Source organism: Scyliorhinus canicula, chromosome 11 (genome assembly GCF_902713615.1).
Source record: "Scyliorhinus canicula chromosome 11, sScyCan1.1, whole genome shotgun sequence".
Lineage (NCBI taxonomy): Eukaryota > Metazoa > Chordata > Chondrichthyes > Carcharhiniformes > Scyliorhinidae > Scyliorhinus > Scyliorhinus canicula.
Window position 1 is genome coordinate 144,715,900 of NC_052156.1, and position 16,955 is coordinate 144,732,854.

At 49.0% G+C, this 16,955-nt stretch overlaps 1 protein-coding gene across 1 annotated transcript in view; it reads right to left on the bottom strand.

The window, feature by feature from the left end:
* The window catches only part of lmf2a (lipase maturation factor 2a), a 30,053-nt gene that overhangs the window by 11,190 nt on the left and 1,908 nt on the right, over positions 1-16,955 (bottom strand). The window contains exons 2-8 of the mRNA XM_038811645.1: positions 9,357-9,610; positions 8,996-9,024; positions 5,882-6,078; positions 5,098-5,276; positions 4,660-4,798; positions 3,425-3,559; positions 120-225 (exon numbers count right to left, since the gene is read on the bottom strand). Of these exons, the coding sequence (XP_038667573.1) occupies positions 120-225; positions 3,425-3,559; positions 4,660-4,798; positions 5,098-5,276; positions 5,882-6,078; positions 8,996-9,024; positions 9,357-9,610 (1,039 nt within the window). The remainder of the gene's footprint in view (positions 1-119; positions 226-3,424; positions 3,560-4,659; positions 4,799-5,097; positions 5,277-5,881; positions 6,079-8,995; positions 9,025-9,356; positions 9,611-16,955) is intronic.

Below are 16,955 nucleotides of genomic sequence, written 5' to 3' on the forward strand. Positions count from 1 at the left end.
AACAACCAACAAAAAAATTCTCCAACGAAGCATCAGCAGAAATCAACCAAGGACCTGCCTTCAGGAACAGCAGATATGAAGGAAGCGAGAAGAATCTGTATATCTCCACAGAGACGCACCTGAGCAGGGATGTGAATATTTCCCAGCCGAGGGACAGCACACCGATCCACATAGTGAGTGGGGTCACGATCTTCAGCCACCTTGTAAACTCATGGAAAGTGAAAACTATGAAACAAGCAAAGAGAGTGGTTAGAGAGCCAGTGCTGTAGCTGCCCTGGGAGTGTTTGAGGGGATATGTAGAGGGAGCTTTATATGACGTGTGTTGTACCTGTCCAGGGAGTGTTTGATGTTAATACTGGATGCCTCAAATTGTAATGAGTTTTATTCAATAAATCATACGGCACTGGAGGCCATTCAGCCCATCATGCCTTTGCTAGCTAATTAAACCCACTCTGCTGCTCTTTCCTTCTCCTCTAAGAATCTGCTTTCACCACCCTCTGAGGCAATGCTTTTGTTTTTATATTTAAACCCCCTCCCCCCAATTATGAGGGGCAATTTAGCATGGCTGATCCCCCTACCCTGCACATTTTTTGGGTTGTGGGGGTGAGACCCATGCAGACACAGGAAGAATGTGCAAACTCCACATGGGCAGTGCGCCGGGCTAGGATCGAACCCGGGTCCTCGACAAAGTGAGGCAGCAGTGCTAACCACTGCGCCACCGTGCCGCCCGAGGCAGTGCATTTCAGATCATGACTGGCCCTATTTAATAAAAAATGTTTTCTCATGTCATTTCTGGTTCTTTTGTTAATTACCTAAAATCTGTGTGCACCAGTTACCAACCATTCTGTCACTGTGAATAAACCTTTCATAAGTTTGAATACCTCTATCAAAGTTCCTTTTAACCTTTTTTGACCAAAGGAGAAAGATGATTTTATGAATAAAAACAATCCCAGCTTCTCAAATCTCTTCACATAACACAAGTCCCGCATCCCTGGTACCAGTTCGTCTGGACTCTCTTCAAAGCCTTGATACATTTCCTATGGTGGAAACATCAGAAATAGGAGCATGAATAGGCCACTTGGCCTCTCGGCCCTGTGCCGCCATTCAATAAAAGTCATAGCTGAACTAATTTTGGCCTTAACTCCCCTTTTCTGCCTACCTCCAGTAATACAGTTTAACTCAGCAATGAATATATTCAATGACTTAGCCTCCACGACTCCCTGGGGAAGAGAATTCAAAACACCAATGACCCTCCAAGAAGGAATTTTACACCTCCCTCTCAAATGGGACAGCTCCTTATTTTGAAACATGCACCCTAGTTCTAGATTTTCCCCATGAGTAGAAACATCCACCTGGGATTTCATCTTGACAAGCCCCTTCAGAATCTTTGATTTCAATCGTTCATCTCTCGTTCTTCTAAATTCCAACGAGGATAGGCCCAACCTTTCAGCTTTCCTCGTGACAAATTGAAGCTTAGCTGTTGCAGATTTTAAAAAACCCTTGATTTTTTTACAGTCTTGAGCCCCTTGAGCATATAGAGTTTTAAAAAAAAATGTAAATAAATACTCCAGTTGGGGCCTAACCAATGTTTTGTAAAGTTTGGCACAGTTCTCTAATTTTGCATTTTTTTCTTCTGCTAATAAAGCGAAACTTTTTCACAACCTTCTCGACTTGTCCTGGCGCCATCAAAGAGTTGTGTACGTACACACCAGTGTCTCTGCTCCCGTATCTCCTTTATTTCATATTGCCTCTCTTCATTCTTCCTATCAAATTGTATCACTTTCAAATTTTAATTTTCAAGTTTCCTATCATCTGCCCTGTATAGTCATTAATATATACACTGTAATCTCTCCAGTCTGTAATGCCAATGTCCAAGTCATTTCTAGATTTTGGAATTGTCTGGATTGTTGACAGACATCATGAAAAATGAAATGAAATGAAACTCGCTTATTGTCACGAGTAGGCTTCAATGAAGTTACTGTGAAAATCCCCTAGTCGCCACATTCCGGCGCCTGTCCTGGGAGGCTGGTACGGGAATCGAACCGTGCTGCTGGCCTGCTTGGTCTGCTTTATAAGCCCGTGATTTAGCCCAGTGAGCTAAACCAGCCCCATCAGAATGCCTAACCACAAGTATGTGAGCTGGGAAACACTGTAGGTATAAATATTTATCTTGAAACATTAAAACATTATAAAGCAGTCATAAAAATTGCTGTACTTAATCAAATACTGGATCTTCCATGTCTCCGCACCCAAAGTGGGTGGCACGTTAGCACAGTGGTTAGCACTGTTGCTTCACAGCACCAGGGACCTGGGTTTGATTCCCAGCTTGGGTCACTGTCTGTGCGGAGTCTGCCCGGGTCTCCCAGTGTCTGCGGGTTTCCTCTGGGCGCTCTGGTTTCCTCCCTCAGTCCCGAAAGACGTGCTTGTTGGGTGAATTGGACATTCTGAATTCTCCCTCAGTGTGCCCGAACAGGCGCCGGAGTGTGGCGACTAGGGGATTTTCACAGTAACCTCATTGCAGTGTTATGGTAAGCCTACTTGTGACACTGATAAAGATTTTAAAAAAGTACTGAATTGAAATTATGCCAACGATGCTTGGGTTTGCTCAAAGAAATTCCAGACATCTGGTATTTCCGATCGATAGATTTACAGACTGGAGGGACTACAGTGTATACTAAAAGGATAATACTGACCCATGGGCCAGCACTGAACACTTCCCTCCAATCTGAAAAACAATTGATTGTTATTATTCTGACAATTTTTGTATGCACATTACACAGGCTATACTACCCTAGTTAACCCCTTTCAGTTGCCTCAAAGAACTCAAACAAGTGAATCAAATATGATTTTTCCTTAAAAATATATCTGTGATATATATCTTGGATTTATGAGCCCATATTTTTCCAGATGCCAATCAATTTTGTCCTGGATCGTTGATCATGAAAACGTTTTCTCGCTAATGTTAGGCTACTGTGATACTGGCTGTGCTTTATTCTTTAGTGAATGGTGTGGAGATGCCGGCGTTGGACTGGGCTGAGCACAGTAAGAAGTCTTACAACACCAGGTTAAAGTCCAACAGGTTTGTTTCAAACACGAGCTTTTGGAGCACTGCTCCTTCCTCAGGTGAATCTTTAGTCAAGACAGCTCCTCAGACTGTAGTACCTCAGCCATTTTCCTATCATTCCTGCCCTTCCAAGACAGCTGTTTTACTATTTATGTGTATTATTGTACCAATCTCCACCAATGCAAATATATTTTACAAAGGGACAAATGCAACAACAACTTGGAAATGCAAGGAATGCTTAGTAATGAAGCATTTAGATTTCTGGAGAATAATGTCTGAAGAGCTGAGCCTGCTGCTTGGTTTTATATTGGATGACGAGTGCCAGACAGGGAAAGGATCTGAAGCTGTTACTGCTCATACCTATTTTTGATTCTATCATCCTTTTCTCCCAGTTGACACTTAGTCCAAAGTAGTGAATAGTCCCATAAACGAGTGTTACAAAAACTGCTAACTCAGTGAGGCCAATAATCCATGCTTGTAGTGTCCGCGACCAACCTGGGCCAATAGGAAAAAGAAGAAACAATAAAAACGCAAATGTTAGAGGCCAATCACTTTCTCCCTGGACGCACATCACAGATACCCGACCCGAACACGCCAGCAACAGGTACCCAGCCCCGGACACACCACCAGCAAGGGGTACCCGACCCCGGACACACCACCAGCCACAGGTACCCGACCCCGGACACGCCAGCCACGGGTACCCGACCCCGGACACGCCAGCCACGGGTACCCGACCCCGGACACGCCAGCCACGGGTACCCGACCCCGGACACGCCAGCCACGGGTACCCGACCCCAGACACGCCAGCCACGGGTACCCGACCCCGGACACACCACCAGCCACGGGTACCCGACCCCGGACACGCCAGCCACGGGTACCCGACCCCAGACACGCCAGCCACGGGTACCCGACCCTGGACACGCCAGCCACGGGTACCCGACCCCGGACACGCCAGCTAGGGGTACCAGACCCCGGACACACCACCAGCCACAGGTACCCGACCCCGGACACGCCAGCCACGGGTACCCGACCCCGGACACGCCAGCCACGGGTACCCGACCCCGGACACGCCAGCCACGGGTACCCGACCCCGGACACGCCAGCCACGGGTACCCGACCCCGGACACGCCAGCCACGGGTACCCGACCCCGGACACGCCAGCCACGGGTACCCGACCCCGGACACGCCAGCCACGGGAACCCGACCCCGGACACGCCAGCCACGGGTACCCGATCCCGGACACGCCAGCCACGGGTACCCGACCCTGGACACGCCAGCCACGGGAACCCGACCCCGGACACGCTAGCCACGGGTACCCGACCCCGGACACGCCAGCCACGGGTACCCGACCCCGGACACGTTAGCCACGGGTACCTGACCCCGGACACACCACCAGCCACCGGTACCCATCCACGGACACGCCAGCCACGGGTACCCGACCCCGGACACGCCACCAGCCACAGCTAGCCAGCCCCGGACACACCACCAGCCACAGGTACCCGACCCCGGACACACCACCAGCCACCGGTACCCGACCCTGGACATGTTATCAGTCAGTGTACCCCCCACAGACCCCTAAACTGTCTGATACTCACTCTCAGGGATTTGCTTCTTGCCTCGTCTTGACCAATAGTGAAAATGCCGATCATCCAGTAGTGAGAACCCCAGGACAATTGTGAGCAGATTGAAGAAATTATAATTACCGGTGATGATAATTAATATCTGGAGCAGAACCTGCAGAGCCAAAGAAAATTTAATCAGAGAAACAGAGAGTGAGCCGAGATCCTGCCTTCATAAGTGGGGACCTGATAGTCTGCAAGGATGATGTGGACCAGCAAATGTCACCTTTCTCAGGATACGTACTTGTGTCCCCCACATCCACCTCCCCTTTGCAACCTCACCTCCTTTTCAGTTGAGGGAGTGAGTAAATTGAGTATTCCCAATATCCAGGTCTTGGGGGCCCTATTTTGTCCACTCCATCCTTTGACTGTTTATATCTCGGCATATTAATGATCTGCAGAATGCAGACTTACCTGAGTGTAAAACGCAAATAGCCGGAGGCGACGGGTTGGAGCAAAGAATAACAGAGGAACCACAGTCTCCAGCACAAAGACGATAACCACGCTGAACTTGTGAAGCCAAGCTGGCACCTGGTGTGCAAACCAGGAAGCAGCAGTAGGGATGCACTGAGTCTCGTAGTGATAAGTCAGAGCTGTAGGGAGGCCAGAAGCAGAAATTTAGTGAATTCTGATGAAAGATCATCTGATCTGAAACATTAACTTTCTTCCTGTCTTCACAGATGCTGGCAAGGCCGACTGTGCATTTTCTTTATTAGTTTCAGATTTACAGCATCCACAATAATCATAATAATGTTTGCACAGAACACTGTCCAGGTTCACTGTCATTATGGTTACTGTGCAGTCTATAGTGCAACATTAGTGAATATAATTTTGTGTCATGTAAGCTGGCCACTAATCTCCAACGTGTGTATCTTTGATTTTCTGAAGATCAACTGCAAACACTTGCAAGAAGATGTTGCATGGAAACTAACAATCTGGTTCATTTTACTCAAAATGCAGGACTGAACAATATTCAATCTTCTATCAAACTTACCCAATTTCCACTGCTTCTCGCAGCACTAAAGATATCAAACGGCACAAACACTTCCAAACCCAGGATGATGCACTTTTATAAGTCAATCTTCTGCTAGCTGGAAGTGTGAGGAGTGTTGCATCTAGTCAGTGGGGTGGAGAGGGGTCTGTGCAACTGGTTGGCGGTGGGGTTGGTGTACATCTAACTACAGTAACTATTTCTCACCTGTCAGCCCCCACCATGTGGGGCAACGGCTGGTCAGTTTCACCACGCCCGAGGCAAACATCAACCTGAAGAACAGCCAGCGGACCAGCCAGAAAGTGACGCCGTCATGGAGCCGGGTAGGGGCTGCCCGCCATTTCTGCAGGTGTAGTGGCGCGACTAGGATTGCCAAGAATCCAGTCTCCAGTAGCAAACTGTCCCTGCAGAATCAGTGAGGTACTCGTTACTCATGCCTTACATTGATCATCCCTTTGGACACTGCCCCCTGCTTATCCCTCACACACACTGTTCATCCCCTGCTAACCCCTCACACACATACACTGTTCATCCCCTGCTAACCCCTCACACACACACTGTTCATCCCCTGCTTACCCCTCACACACACTGTTCATCCCCTGCTAACCCCTCACACACACACTGTTCATCCCCTGCTTACCCCTCACACACATACACTGTTCATCCCCTGCTTATCCCTCACACACACTGTTCATCCCCTGCTAACCCCTCACACACTGTTCATCCCCTGCTAACCCCTCACACACATACACTGTTCATCCCCTGCTAACCCCTCACACACACTGTTCATCCCCTGCTTACCCCTCACACACACACTGTTCATCCCCTGCTAACCCCTCACACACATACTGTTCATCCCCTGCTTATCCCTCACACACATACACTGTTCATCCACTGCTAACCCCTCACACATACACTGTTCATCCACTGCTTACCCCTCACACACATACACTGTTCATCCCCTGCTTACCCCATACACACATATACTGTTCATCCCCTGCTAACCCCTCACACACACTGTTCATCCCCTGCTTACCCCTCACACACATACACTGTTCATCCACTGCTAACCCCTCACACACATACTGTTCATCCACTGCTTACCCCTCACACACACTGTTCATCCCCTGCTTACCCCTCACACACAATGTTCATCCCCTGCTTACCCCTCACACACATCTTGTTCATCCCCTGCTTACCCCTCACACACATCTTGTTCATCCCCTGCTTACTCCTCACACACACTGTTCATCCCCTGCTTACCCCTCACACACATCTTGTTCATCCCCTGCTTACCCCTCACACACATCTTGTTCATCCCCTGCTTACCCCTCACACACATCTTGTTCATCCCCTGCTTACTCCTCACACACACTGTTCATCCCCTGCTTACCCCTCACACACATCTTGTTCATCCCCTGCTTACCCCTCACACACATCTTGTTCATCCCCTGCTTACCCCTCACACATATCTTGTTCATTCACTGCTTACCCCTCACACATATCTTGTTCATCCCCTGCTTACCCCTCACACACATCTTGTTCATCCCCTGCTTACCCCTCACACATATCTTGTTCATCCACTGCTTACCCCTCACATACATCTTGTTCATCCCCTGCTAACCCCTCACACACACTGTCCATCTCTTGCTTACCCCTCACACTCACACTGTCCATCCCTTGCTTACCCCTCACACTCTCACTGTTCATCCCCTGCTAACCCCTCACACACATACACTGTTCATCCCCTGCTTATCCCTCACACACACTGTTCATCCCCTGCTAACCCCTCACACACACACACTGTTCATCCCCTGCTTACCCCTCACACACACACTGTTCATCCCCTGCTTACCCCTCACACACACTATTCATCCACTGCTTACCCCTCACACATACACTGTTCATCCACTGCTAACCCCTCACACACACACTGTTCATCCCGCTTACCCCTCACACATATCTTGTTCATTCACTGCTTACCCCTCACACATATCTTGTTCATCCCCTGCTTACCCCTCACACACACTGTTCATCCCCTGCTTACCCCTCACACACACACTATTCATCCACTGCTTACCCCTCACACATACTGTTCATCCACTGCTAACCCCTCACACATACACTGTTCATCCACTGCTTACCCCTCACACACATACACTGTTCATCCCCTGCTAACCCCTCACACACATACTGTTCATCCCCTGCTTACCCCTCACACACATACACTGTTCATCCCCTGCTAACCCCTCACACACATACTGTTCATCCCCTGCTTACCCCTCACACACATCTTGTTCATCCCCTGCTTACCCCTCACACACATCTTGTTCATCCCCTGCTTACTCCACACACACTGTTCATCCCCTGCTTACCCCTCACACACATCTTGTTCATCCCCTGCTTACCCCTCACACACACTGTTCATCCCCTGCTTACCCCTCACACACATCTTGTTCATCCCCTGCTTACCCCTCACACACATCTTGTTCATCCCCTGCTTACCCCTCACACATATCTTGTTCATTCACTGCTTACCCCTCACACATATCTTGTTCATCCCCTGCTTACCCCTCACACACATCTTGTTCATCCCCTGCTTACCCCTCACACATATCTTGTTCATCCACTGCTTACCCCTCACATACATCTTGTTCATCCCCTGCTAACCCCTCACACACATACTGTCCATCCCTTGCTTACCCCTCACACTCACACTGTTCATCCACTGCTTACCCCTCACACACTGTCCATCCCTTGCTTACCCCTCACACATACACTGTTCATCCCCTGCTAACCCCTCACACTCACACTGTCCATCCCTTGCTTACCCCTCACACTCTCACTGTTCATCCCCTGCTTACCCCTCACACACACACACTGTTCATCCCCTGCTTACCCCTCACACACACTGTTCATCCCCTGCTTACCCCTCACACACATACACTGTTCATCCCCTGCTTACCCCTCACACACATACACTGGTCATCCCTTCACACTGTTCATCTCCTACTTAACCCTCACATTGTTTACCCCTTTGCATGCTGCCCCTGCTTATTCCTGACTTTTCACCCCTTCACATGCTGTCCCATACTTACCCCTCGTACACTGTTCACTCTTTGCACGCTATCCCCACTTATCCCTCACATACTGTTAACCCGTTTGCAGTCTGCCCCCTGCTTACTCTCCTCACACTTTGTTCTCTGCGTCACACAATGCCCCCTTGTGCCCCTTGCATACTGTTCACTCCCCACACAATGCCCATTACCAACACCCTGGCAAGCATTCTGGGGGAGGATAACGGGGATGAGATGGACTTACCACTGGAAGTACAGGAAGACTTGTCCAACCTGGAGGAAATAAAACATGAATCATTAACACTCACCCAGAGATCGTGCTCCTTTCCCTCAACAGCTCAGTTCCTCCCACCCCACCCACTACGTACTGCCTCTAACTGGGTATTCAGCTCTTGCTGTTGTGCATTTTGCAATCACCTCACCTTGGGATCCAGGCGGAAATCTCCCCCAAAACATAATTGGCCCCTAATCTGAACCACATTACATACTCTACTTCTCCATCATGCCAGAACCACTCCCCTCTTGAAGCTGACAACATACGCATGCACTTGTGTGAAAAAGGCATACACACTTGGATGGGAAAGATACATAACACAAGCACTCACCTGATAGAGGGACAGGTAGAGGAACCAGAGACATGCGAAGATAAAACAGTCTCGGAGAGGCTTTACCAACAGTGCGGTGATCGACAGGCCAATGCCCAACAAGCAGATGAGCTCCATGCCCTGCTCAGTGTCAAGTCCGAGCCAGGGACATAACCACAGTAACGTTGGAGAGTCTGTCAGCTGGTCCAGCAGTGGCTTTCCAGTGAAGGGCAGCATCCTGCGGACTGGCAGAATTCCTTCCCTTCCATAGAGGCCTGTCAAAAAAGTAAAAGGTCACAAGACCACTAACAATAGAAACACAATGTTTACGGCAGAGGAGTCATCCGACCCATTGTGCGCGTGCTGGCTGAAAGTGAGTTAGCCAGTCTAACACCACTTTCTCGCTCTTGGTCAGCAACACTGTGGATAACAGCACTTCAAATGCATATACATTTTTTTGTTGAAGCGCAAGGAGGGTTTTTTCCTCTTTCACCGCCTCAGGCAATAGTTCCAGATCTCCAGCATCCTCTGGCTCAAAGAATTTTTCAATTCCTCCAGCCCATTACTTTAAATTGAAGCTGAAAATTTAAGGCGGCACGGTGGCACAGTAGTTAGCACTGATGCTTCACAGCTTCAGGGTCCCAGGTTCGAATCCCGGCTTGGGTCACTATCTGTTCTGAGACTGCATCTTAGGGGCCTCACGGTAGCATGGTGGTTAGCATCAATGCTTCACAGCTCCAGGGTCCCAGGTTCGATTCCCGGCTGGGTCACTGTCTGTGTGGAGTCTGCACGTCCTCCCCGTGTGCGCGTGGGTTTCCTCCGGGTGCTCCGGTTTCCTCCCACAGTCCAAAGATGTGCGGGTTAGGTGGATTGGCCATGCTAAATTGCCCGTAGTGTAAGGTTAATGGGGGGATTGTTGGGTTATGGGTATACGGATTACGTGGGTTTAAGTAGGGTGATCATTGCTCGGCACTACATCGAGGGCCGAAGGGCCTGTTCTGTGCTGTACTGTTCTATGTTCTAAGCTCCCTGGTTATGGATTCCACGGTGAAGGAAAATCCTATCTACTCTATCTAAGCCTTCATAGGTTTTTCCATCTGAATTAAATCCCCTCTCAGCCTCAAAGCTAGAACAGTTGTTAAACTGATTTTTAAAAAGATATTAAGAGATACTTCCGGTGGTGGCCATGGTGTGAGTGATCGCACACAGGGAAGCTCCTGCTCGAAAACATAGAAAAGAGCTCCTTTTATCCGATTATAGGGTGTAATTTCAACAAAAAAGGTGCAGTTGAAGGTGTAGATTCCTCCGGGAGTGGTATGTCGGCTGGTTACCAAACCTGGCAGAAGACGGTGAGCCCTGGCCAAGGAGTTGAAGGAAACCTGTGGCGCAGCAGCCAGTGGAAGAATGGCGGAGGGGGAAGGGCTGGTGCAAGTCGGAAAGCCCCAGATGGAGCAGTCGATGGCTTTTATTAAGGATGAGTTCCGCCAGCAGAGGAAGAAGATGCGGGAGGACCGCTCGAAGGCCATCGAAGGAGCTGCGGTACCCCTGAAGAGTTTGTTGGAGCGGGTGGAGAAGTGTAGGGGTCGCAGATCCATGAGGTGGGTGATTTGGGACCACAGCAATCAGATGGTGGCCCTGGAGGTGGAGGTGGGGCTCTTAGGACACCGTTGCAAGACGTTGAGGGCAAAGGTAGAGGGGCAGGAGAACATCTAAAGGAGTGGAAGGTGTGAGTGCCATGAAGTACATCTCAAAGATGCTGGCGGGGTTGGTGGCAGAAGGGGTGCTAGATAAGGCCCCTGAATGGGACAGAGCGCTGAGGCAGAAGCCTAGAGCTGGGCAGGCGGTGATCGTGAGCCTCCGCAAATTTGTGGAGAAAGAAAAGATCTTGCGTTAGGCCAGGGAGGAACGCACCTGCGAATGGGAGGGGAACAAGGTCTGAATATATCAGTAAGAAGTCTTACAACACCAAGTTAAAGTCCAACAGGTTTGATTCAAACACGAGCTTTCGGAGCGCAGCTCCTTCCTCAGGTGAATGGCGAGGAACATACCTCGCCATTCACCTGAGGAAGGAGCTGCGCTCCGAAAGCTCGTGTTTGAATCAAACCTGTTGGGACTTTAACCTGGTGTTGTAAGACTTCTTACTGTGCTCACCCCAGTCCAACGCCGGCATCTCCACATCATGAATATATCAGGACATTGGAGCGGAGTTGGCGAAACGGTGGGCAGGGTTCAACAAGGCCAAGGCGATACGGAACGGGGTGCTCTACCGGGTGAAGTTATGGGTAACGTCTGAAGGCCGGGAATATTACTTTGAGACCTCAGAAGTGGCCACGGACTTCACAAGGAGCATAATCTGGGAGAGAACTGATTTGATCAATGCTGGGGAACTGACACTTCATAATGTTGGGAATATGGTTGAAGTGGGGGTAGGGATTGTTTTTTTCCATTCCCTCCGGTTTGGAGGGAGTTCTATTTTGGGTTTGTTGGGTTGGTAAGGGGTGGCAGGGGTGAAAAGTTTATCTGGGGATGGATGTTCCCAGACCCCCCCCCCCCCCCCCCCCCCCCCGTGCTTCTTGTTTCATGGAGTTGTTTGTGTTTATCGTTTGTTTGTTTGCTCTAGGGGGGGGAGGTGACCTGGAGTTCAGGATGAGTCTTTGTTTAGGTGGGGGAGGGTAAGGTCAGCAGGGAGCTTTCTTCCCTGAGCAGAGGAATGGAGGGAGGAGGGGAGGTCATTGGGAGGTGCCTTTGGGCAGGGGCTGCCATGCTAGCAAATAATGCTGGTGAGCGGAAGTGAGGTGGGGGAGATGGCTGAGAGAAATGACATGGTCAGGAGTGGGAATGGGGCCATTTGGGATGGGCTAGGTACATGATGGAATTAACAGGGCTGGAATTAAGTGGGGAGGGTGATGGATGGTAGACGGGAATGGAGGCGTATGCCTCCGGTAAGGCTGGTAACGAGGTACGTCCGGGGGCTTAATGAACCAGTTAAAAGATTGTGGGTGTTTGCGCACCTCAGGAGCTTGAAAGCGGAGATGGTCTTTCTGCAGGAGACTCACCTCTGTGTGAAGGTCCTGGATAGGTTAAAGAAGGGGTGGGTCGGGCAGGTTTCCCACTTGGGATCTGATTCAAAATTGTGGGGAGTGGCAATTTTAAGGAGCAAGAAAACTGGGTTTGTGAGTGTGAAGGAAGTGACGGATCCGGGTGGGAGATACGTGATTGTGAGTGTGGTATTGGAAGGGACGCCGGTGATGTTGGTACATGAGTATGCACCAAATTGGGATGATGTGGGTTTTATGAGGGGGCTGCAGGCAACAATCCTGGACTTGTCCACACACCAGTTGATTATGGGAGGAGATTTTAACTGTGCCCCAGAACTGAAGGTGGATCGGTCGAGCCCCGGGTCGATAGGTAGTGTATGAATGGCAAAGGAGCCAAGTGGATTTATGGAAAGGATGGGTATGGTGGATCCATGGCGCTTTAAGAACCCGGGGGAGAAGGGAGTATTCAAGTATTCCTTTTTTTCACATGTTTATAAGGTATATTCGAGGATTGGTTATTTTGTGGTCAGCTGGGAGATTTTGGTCGGGGTGGAAGGGGCAGAGTATGCGGCGATAGAATTTCGGACCATGCGCATCACTGGCTGGAGATTTGGTTTAGACTGGGACGAGAGCAGAGGCCAGGTGGAGATTTGATTCAGGGTTATTGGCGGTTCGAGGCTTTTGTGACAAGGTGCGGGCAGCGATTAAGGATTATGTGGAGTTGAATGAGAATGAGGAGGTGTCGGCGGCCATTTTTTGGGAAGCGCTAAAGGCACTGATGGGGGGGGGGGGTGGGATTATCTCATGTAAGGCTCACGCAGTTTGGGAAAGAAGAGAGGAATATGACCGTCTAATGAGCGAGATAGTGTAGGTGGATAGGGAGTATTCGGGGGTGCCCACCATGCAGGGATTGGCGAGGAGGAAAAAGTTACAGGGGCAATTCAATAGGTTGACAACGGGAGGGCGGTAGGTCAGTTATGTAGGGCTAGAGGAGTGCAGTATGCTTATGGGGAGAAGGCAAGTCGCATGCTGGTGCATCAGCTGCATAGACAGGCCGCATCTAGAGAAATATTGAGGATATGGACTGGGGCAGGGGATATGGCATCGGAGCCAGGGAAGATAAATGAGGAATTGAGAGAGTATTACCAGGGACTGTACAAGGCGGACCCGGGGAGGTGAAGAGGGGGACATGGGAGGGTTTTTGAATGAGCTGGAGTTTCCTCAGCTGGAGGAAGTAAAGAGTCAGGTGCTAGGGGAGCCCCTGGGGCTGAGAGAGGCGCTGGATAGTATCGGGGTATGAAGTCGGGGAAGGTGCCAGAGCCGGACACCGCATCTTTTGGGGGCGTTGAATGACGCATTAGAGAAGGGAGAGATGCCGGAGACGATGACGCAGGCAGTGATTACATTAATCCAAAAAAAGGAGAAGGACTGGTGGAATGTGGGCCATATAGGCCCATTTCACTGTTGAATACTGATGTGAAAGTGCTGGCTAAGTTGTTGGCGGGAAAGGTGGAGGGTTGTGCCCCGGGGGTGTTTACAGGAGGACCAAACAGGCATCGTAAAAGGCAGGTAGCTCTCGAGCAATATGAGAAGGTTGTTAAATGTAGTCATGAATCCATCAGGAGCGCAGGTACCGGAGGTAGTGGTATCCATGGACGCGGAGAAAGCATTCGACCGGGTGGAGTGGCGGTACTTGTTCAAGGTTCTGGGAAGGTTTGGGTCGAGGTTCGTGGCACGGGTACGCTTACTATGTGTGGTACCAAGGGTGAGTGTGCGGATGAATGATCTGAGTTCACGGAGCTTTGAATTACACAGGAGATATATACAGGTGGCTGGGAGAGCAGCGAGGCGAACGGATGTTGAAGATCAAGGAAAAATGGGAAGGGGAGATCAATTGGGGAGTATGGAGCGAGGCACTGCGCAGAGTAAACATGACCTCCTCATGCGCAAGGATGAGCCTGATACAGTTCAAGATCGTACACAGGGCAAGAATAAATGGTGGCGGATGAGTGTGAGAAGTGTGGGCTGGGGCCAGCAAATCATGCGCATATGTTCTGGGGCTGTGAAAAGTTGGAGAGATTCTGCGCGGAGTGTTCGTGGTCTCAGCAAGGATAGTGGGAGAGTAGGTGGACCTGAATCATTTGGTGCTGATATTTGGGGTTTTGGAGAAGTCGGAGCTCATGGAGAGGAGAAAGGCCGATGTCGTGGCCTTCGCCTCTCGGATTGCCTGACGGCATCACCACCGGGGGTAGCGGCCTGGTTGGGCGACCTGTATGACTTCCTGTGGCTGGAAAAGATAAAATATGAGCTAAGGGGCTCAGCAGAGGGTTTTGAGGCAAGGTGGGGGCTGTTCGTGACCGTGTTTGAGGAGTTGTTTGTCGTGCGCGGAGGGGTGAAAAAGGGCAAAACGGTTGTACAAGCTGTATAGTTGACTGTTTGGAAGCATGTTTCCTGGGGTGCTTATGTATTGTACCTTTTTTGATGCACGTTTGTAATAAAATACATTTTAAAAAGATATTAAGGGATATGGGCCAAATGTAGTTAGGCCACAGATCAGCCATGATCTCATTGAATGATGGGACAGGCTCGAGGGATTGAATGGCCTACTTCTGTTCCTACGTAATGCGACCTGTTAAATCCTTACACATAGCTAAGATTTTCCATTCCTGACAATCTCCTTGCAAATCACCTCTGTAACCTCTCCAGTGCAATCACTTCGTTCGTGAAACGCAGTGACCAGAACTGTATACTGTACTCTTGCTGTGGTTTAACCCATGTTTCATACTGTTCCAGCATACCTTCCCCCTCTATTCTCTAATTAAGGAAAGTATCCCATATGGCTTCTTAACTACCTTTAATACCTGCCCTGCTACCTTCAGAGAACTGTGGCCAGGATTTTGGTATTCTTAGCAACCGACCATATATGGTGTATTCCCTTGCCTTGTTAGCCTTCCCCAAATGCATTACCTCAGCAGGCTGAATTGCACCTGCCACTTTTCTACCCAGTTTTGATATATTCCTGCAGTTTACAGCTGACTATTAACAACATGGTCAGTTCTTTGTATCAGCTGCAAACTTTTTAATCATGCTCCCTGCATTTAAGTCGAATGTCATTGATATATAACACAAAAAGCAAGAAACTTGGCACTGAGCCCTGTGGAACCTAGCTGGGAGTGGCTTCCAGTCACAAAAACAACAACCGATCATTATCTTAATAAGAACAGAAAAATGTGTTTAAACTCATCATGTCTGCAGATTCTGTGTGGAGAGAAACAGAGTTAACATTTCAAATCCGGGGGAGCAGGGTGGTGCAGTGGTTAGCACTCTCATGGCGCCGAGGTCCCAGGTTCAATTCCATCCATCCTTTGCCCCATACTTGTAGCCAGAGAAAATTGGAAACGATGGTCAGAGTCACAGCTATTCCCTCTATATACAGCTTATTTCAGCAGCTCGGGTAAATTTAATCTGAGCCCAATAGTTTATCAACGTCCAAAAATGCTAAACCCTTAAATTCAATTCCGGCTCTGGGTAATTTCCGTGTGGAGTTTGCACATTCTCCCCATGTTTGCGTGAGTTTCATCCCCACAACCCTAAGGTGTGCAGGGTAGATGGATTGGCCACACTAAATTGCCCCTTAATTGGAAAATATTAATTGCGTATTCTAAATTTCAAATCCGTCTGACTCTTCTTTGGAGCACATTAACCTTTGCTTCCTGCCCTGAGCCAATTTTGGACACAACTTGCCACATGGATCATGTGGGTTTTTACTTTTCTGACCAATCTGTATATGGAAACCTGGCAAAAGCCTTGCCAAAATTCACCAGTTGAGGCACTCTCATCAACCGTCCTTCTTTTAACATATCTCTGCTAGATGCCCTTGATTAACCTGTGCCTTTCTCAATTGACTATCAGAATTGTCCCTCATCTGTCCATCCTTTGCCCCATATTTGTAGCCAGAGAAAATTGGAAACGATGGTCAGAGTCACAGCTATTCCCTCTGCAGCTTATTTCAACAGCTCGGGTAAATTTAATCTGGGCCCAATAGTTTATCAATGTCCAAAGATGCTAAACCCTTAATATTTCTTCTTTCGCTGTGCTTATCCCATCCAATATTTCACACTCTTCCGCACCATAATATTTGCATCACTTCCCTTTTTGTGAAGGCTAACGCAAAGTATCAGTTGAGAACCATGCCCTCTCTTCTGCCCCACACACATTACTTTCCAAGTTCATCCCTGCACTTTCTATATTCTCCCCGGCTTTCTCGTTATTGAGCCCTTGATATTGCACATAAACACTTTTTGCATTATCCTACCCTATAAGTACTTTGAAAGGCCATTTTAGATTTGGCAGTTCAATCCCCATTTCTTTGTGGGTTCTGAACCCCCTCTATCTTCTCCGTGAATGCAGGCCACTGCTCTAAATATTGATTCATCGTCGAGTAGCTATTTCTGATCTTTTGTCAAATCACATTTCAGCTTAATAAAATTGGCCTCAGAATAAGGTCATTCCTGGAAATGCTATAGAGTGACAAACAAAAGGCACAAGAAAGGGGAAAGGAGAGCAAAAGAAAGGAAAATTA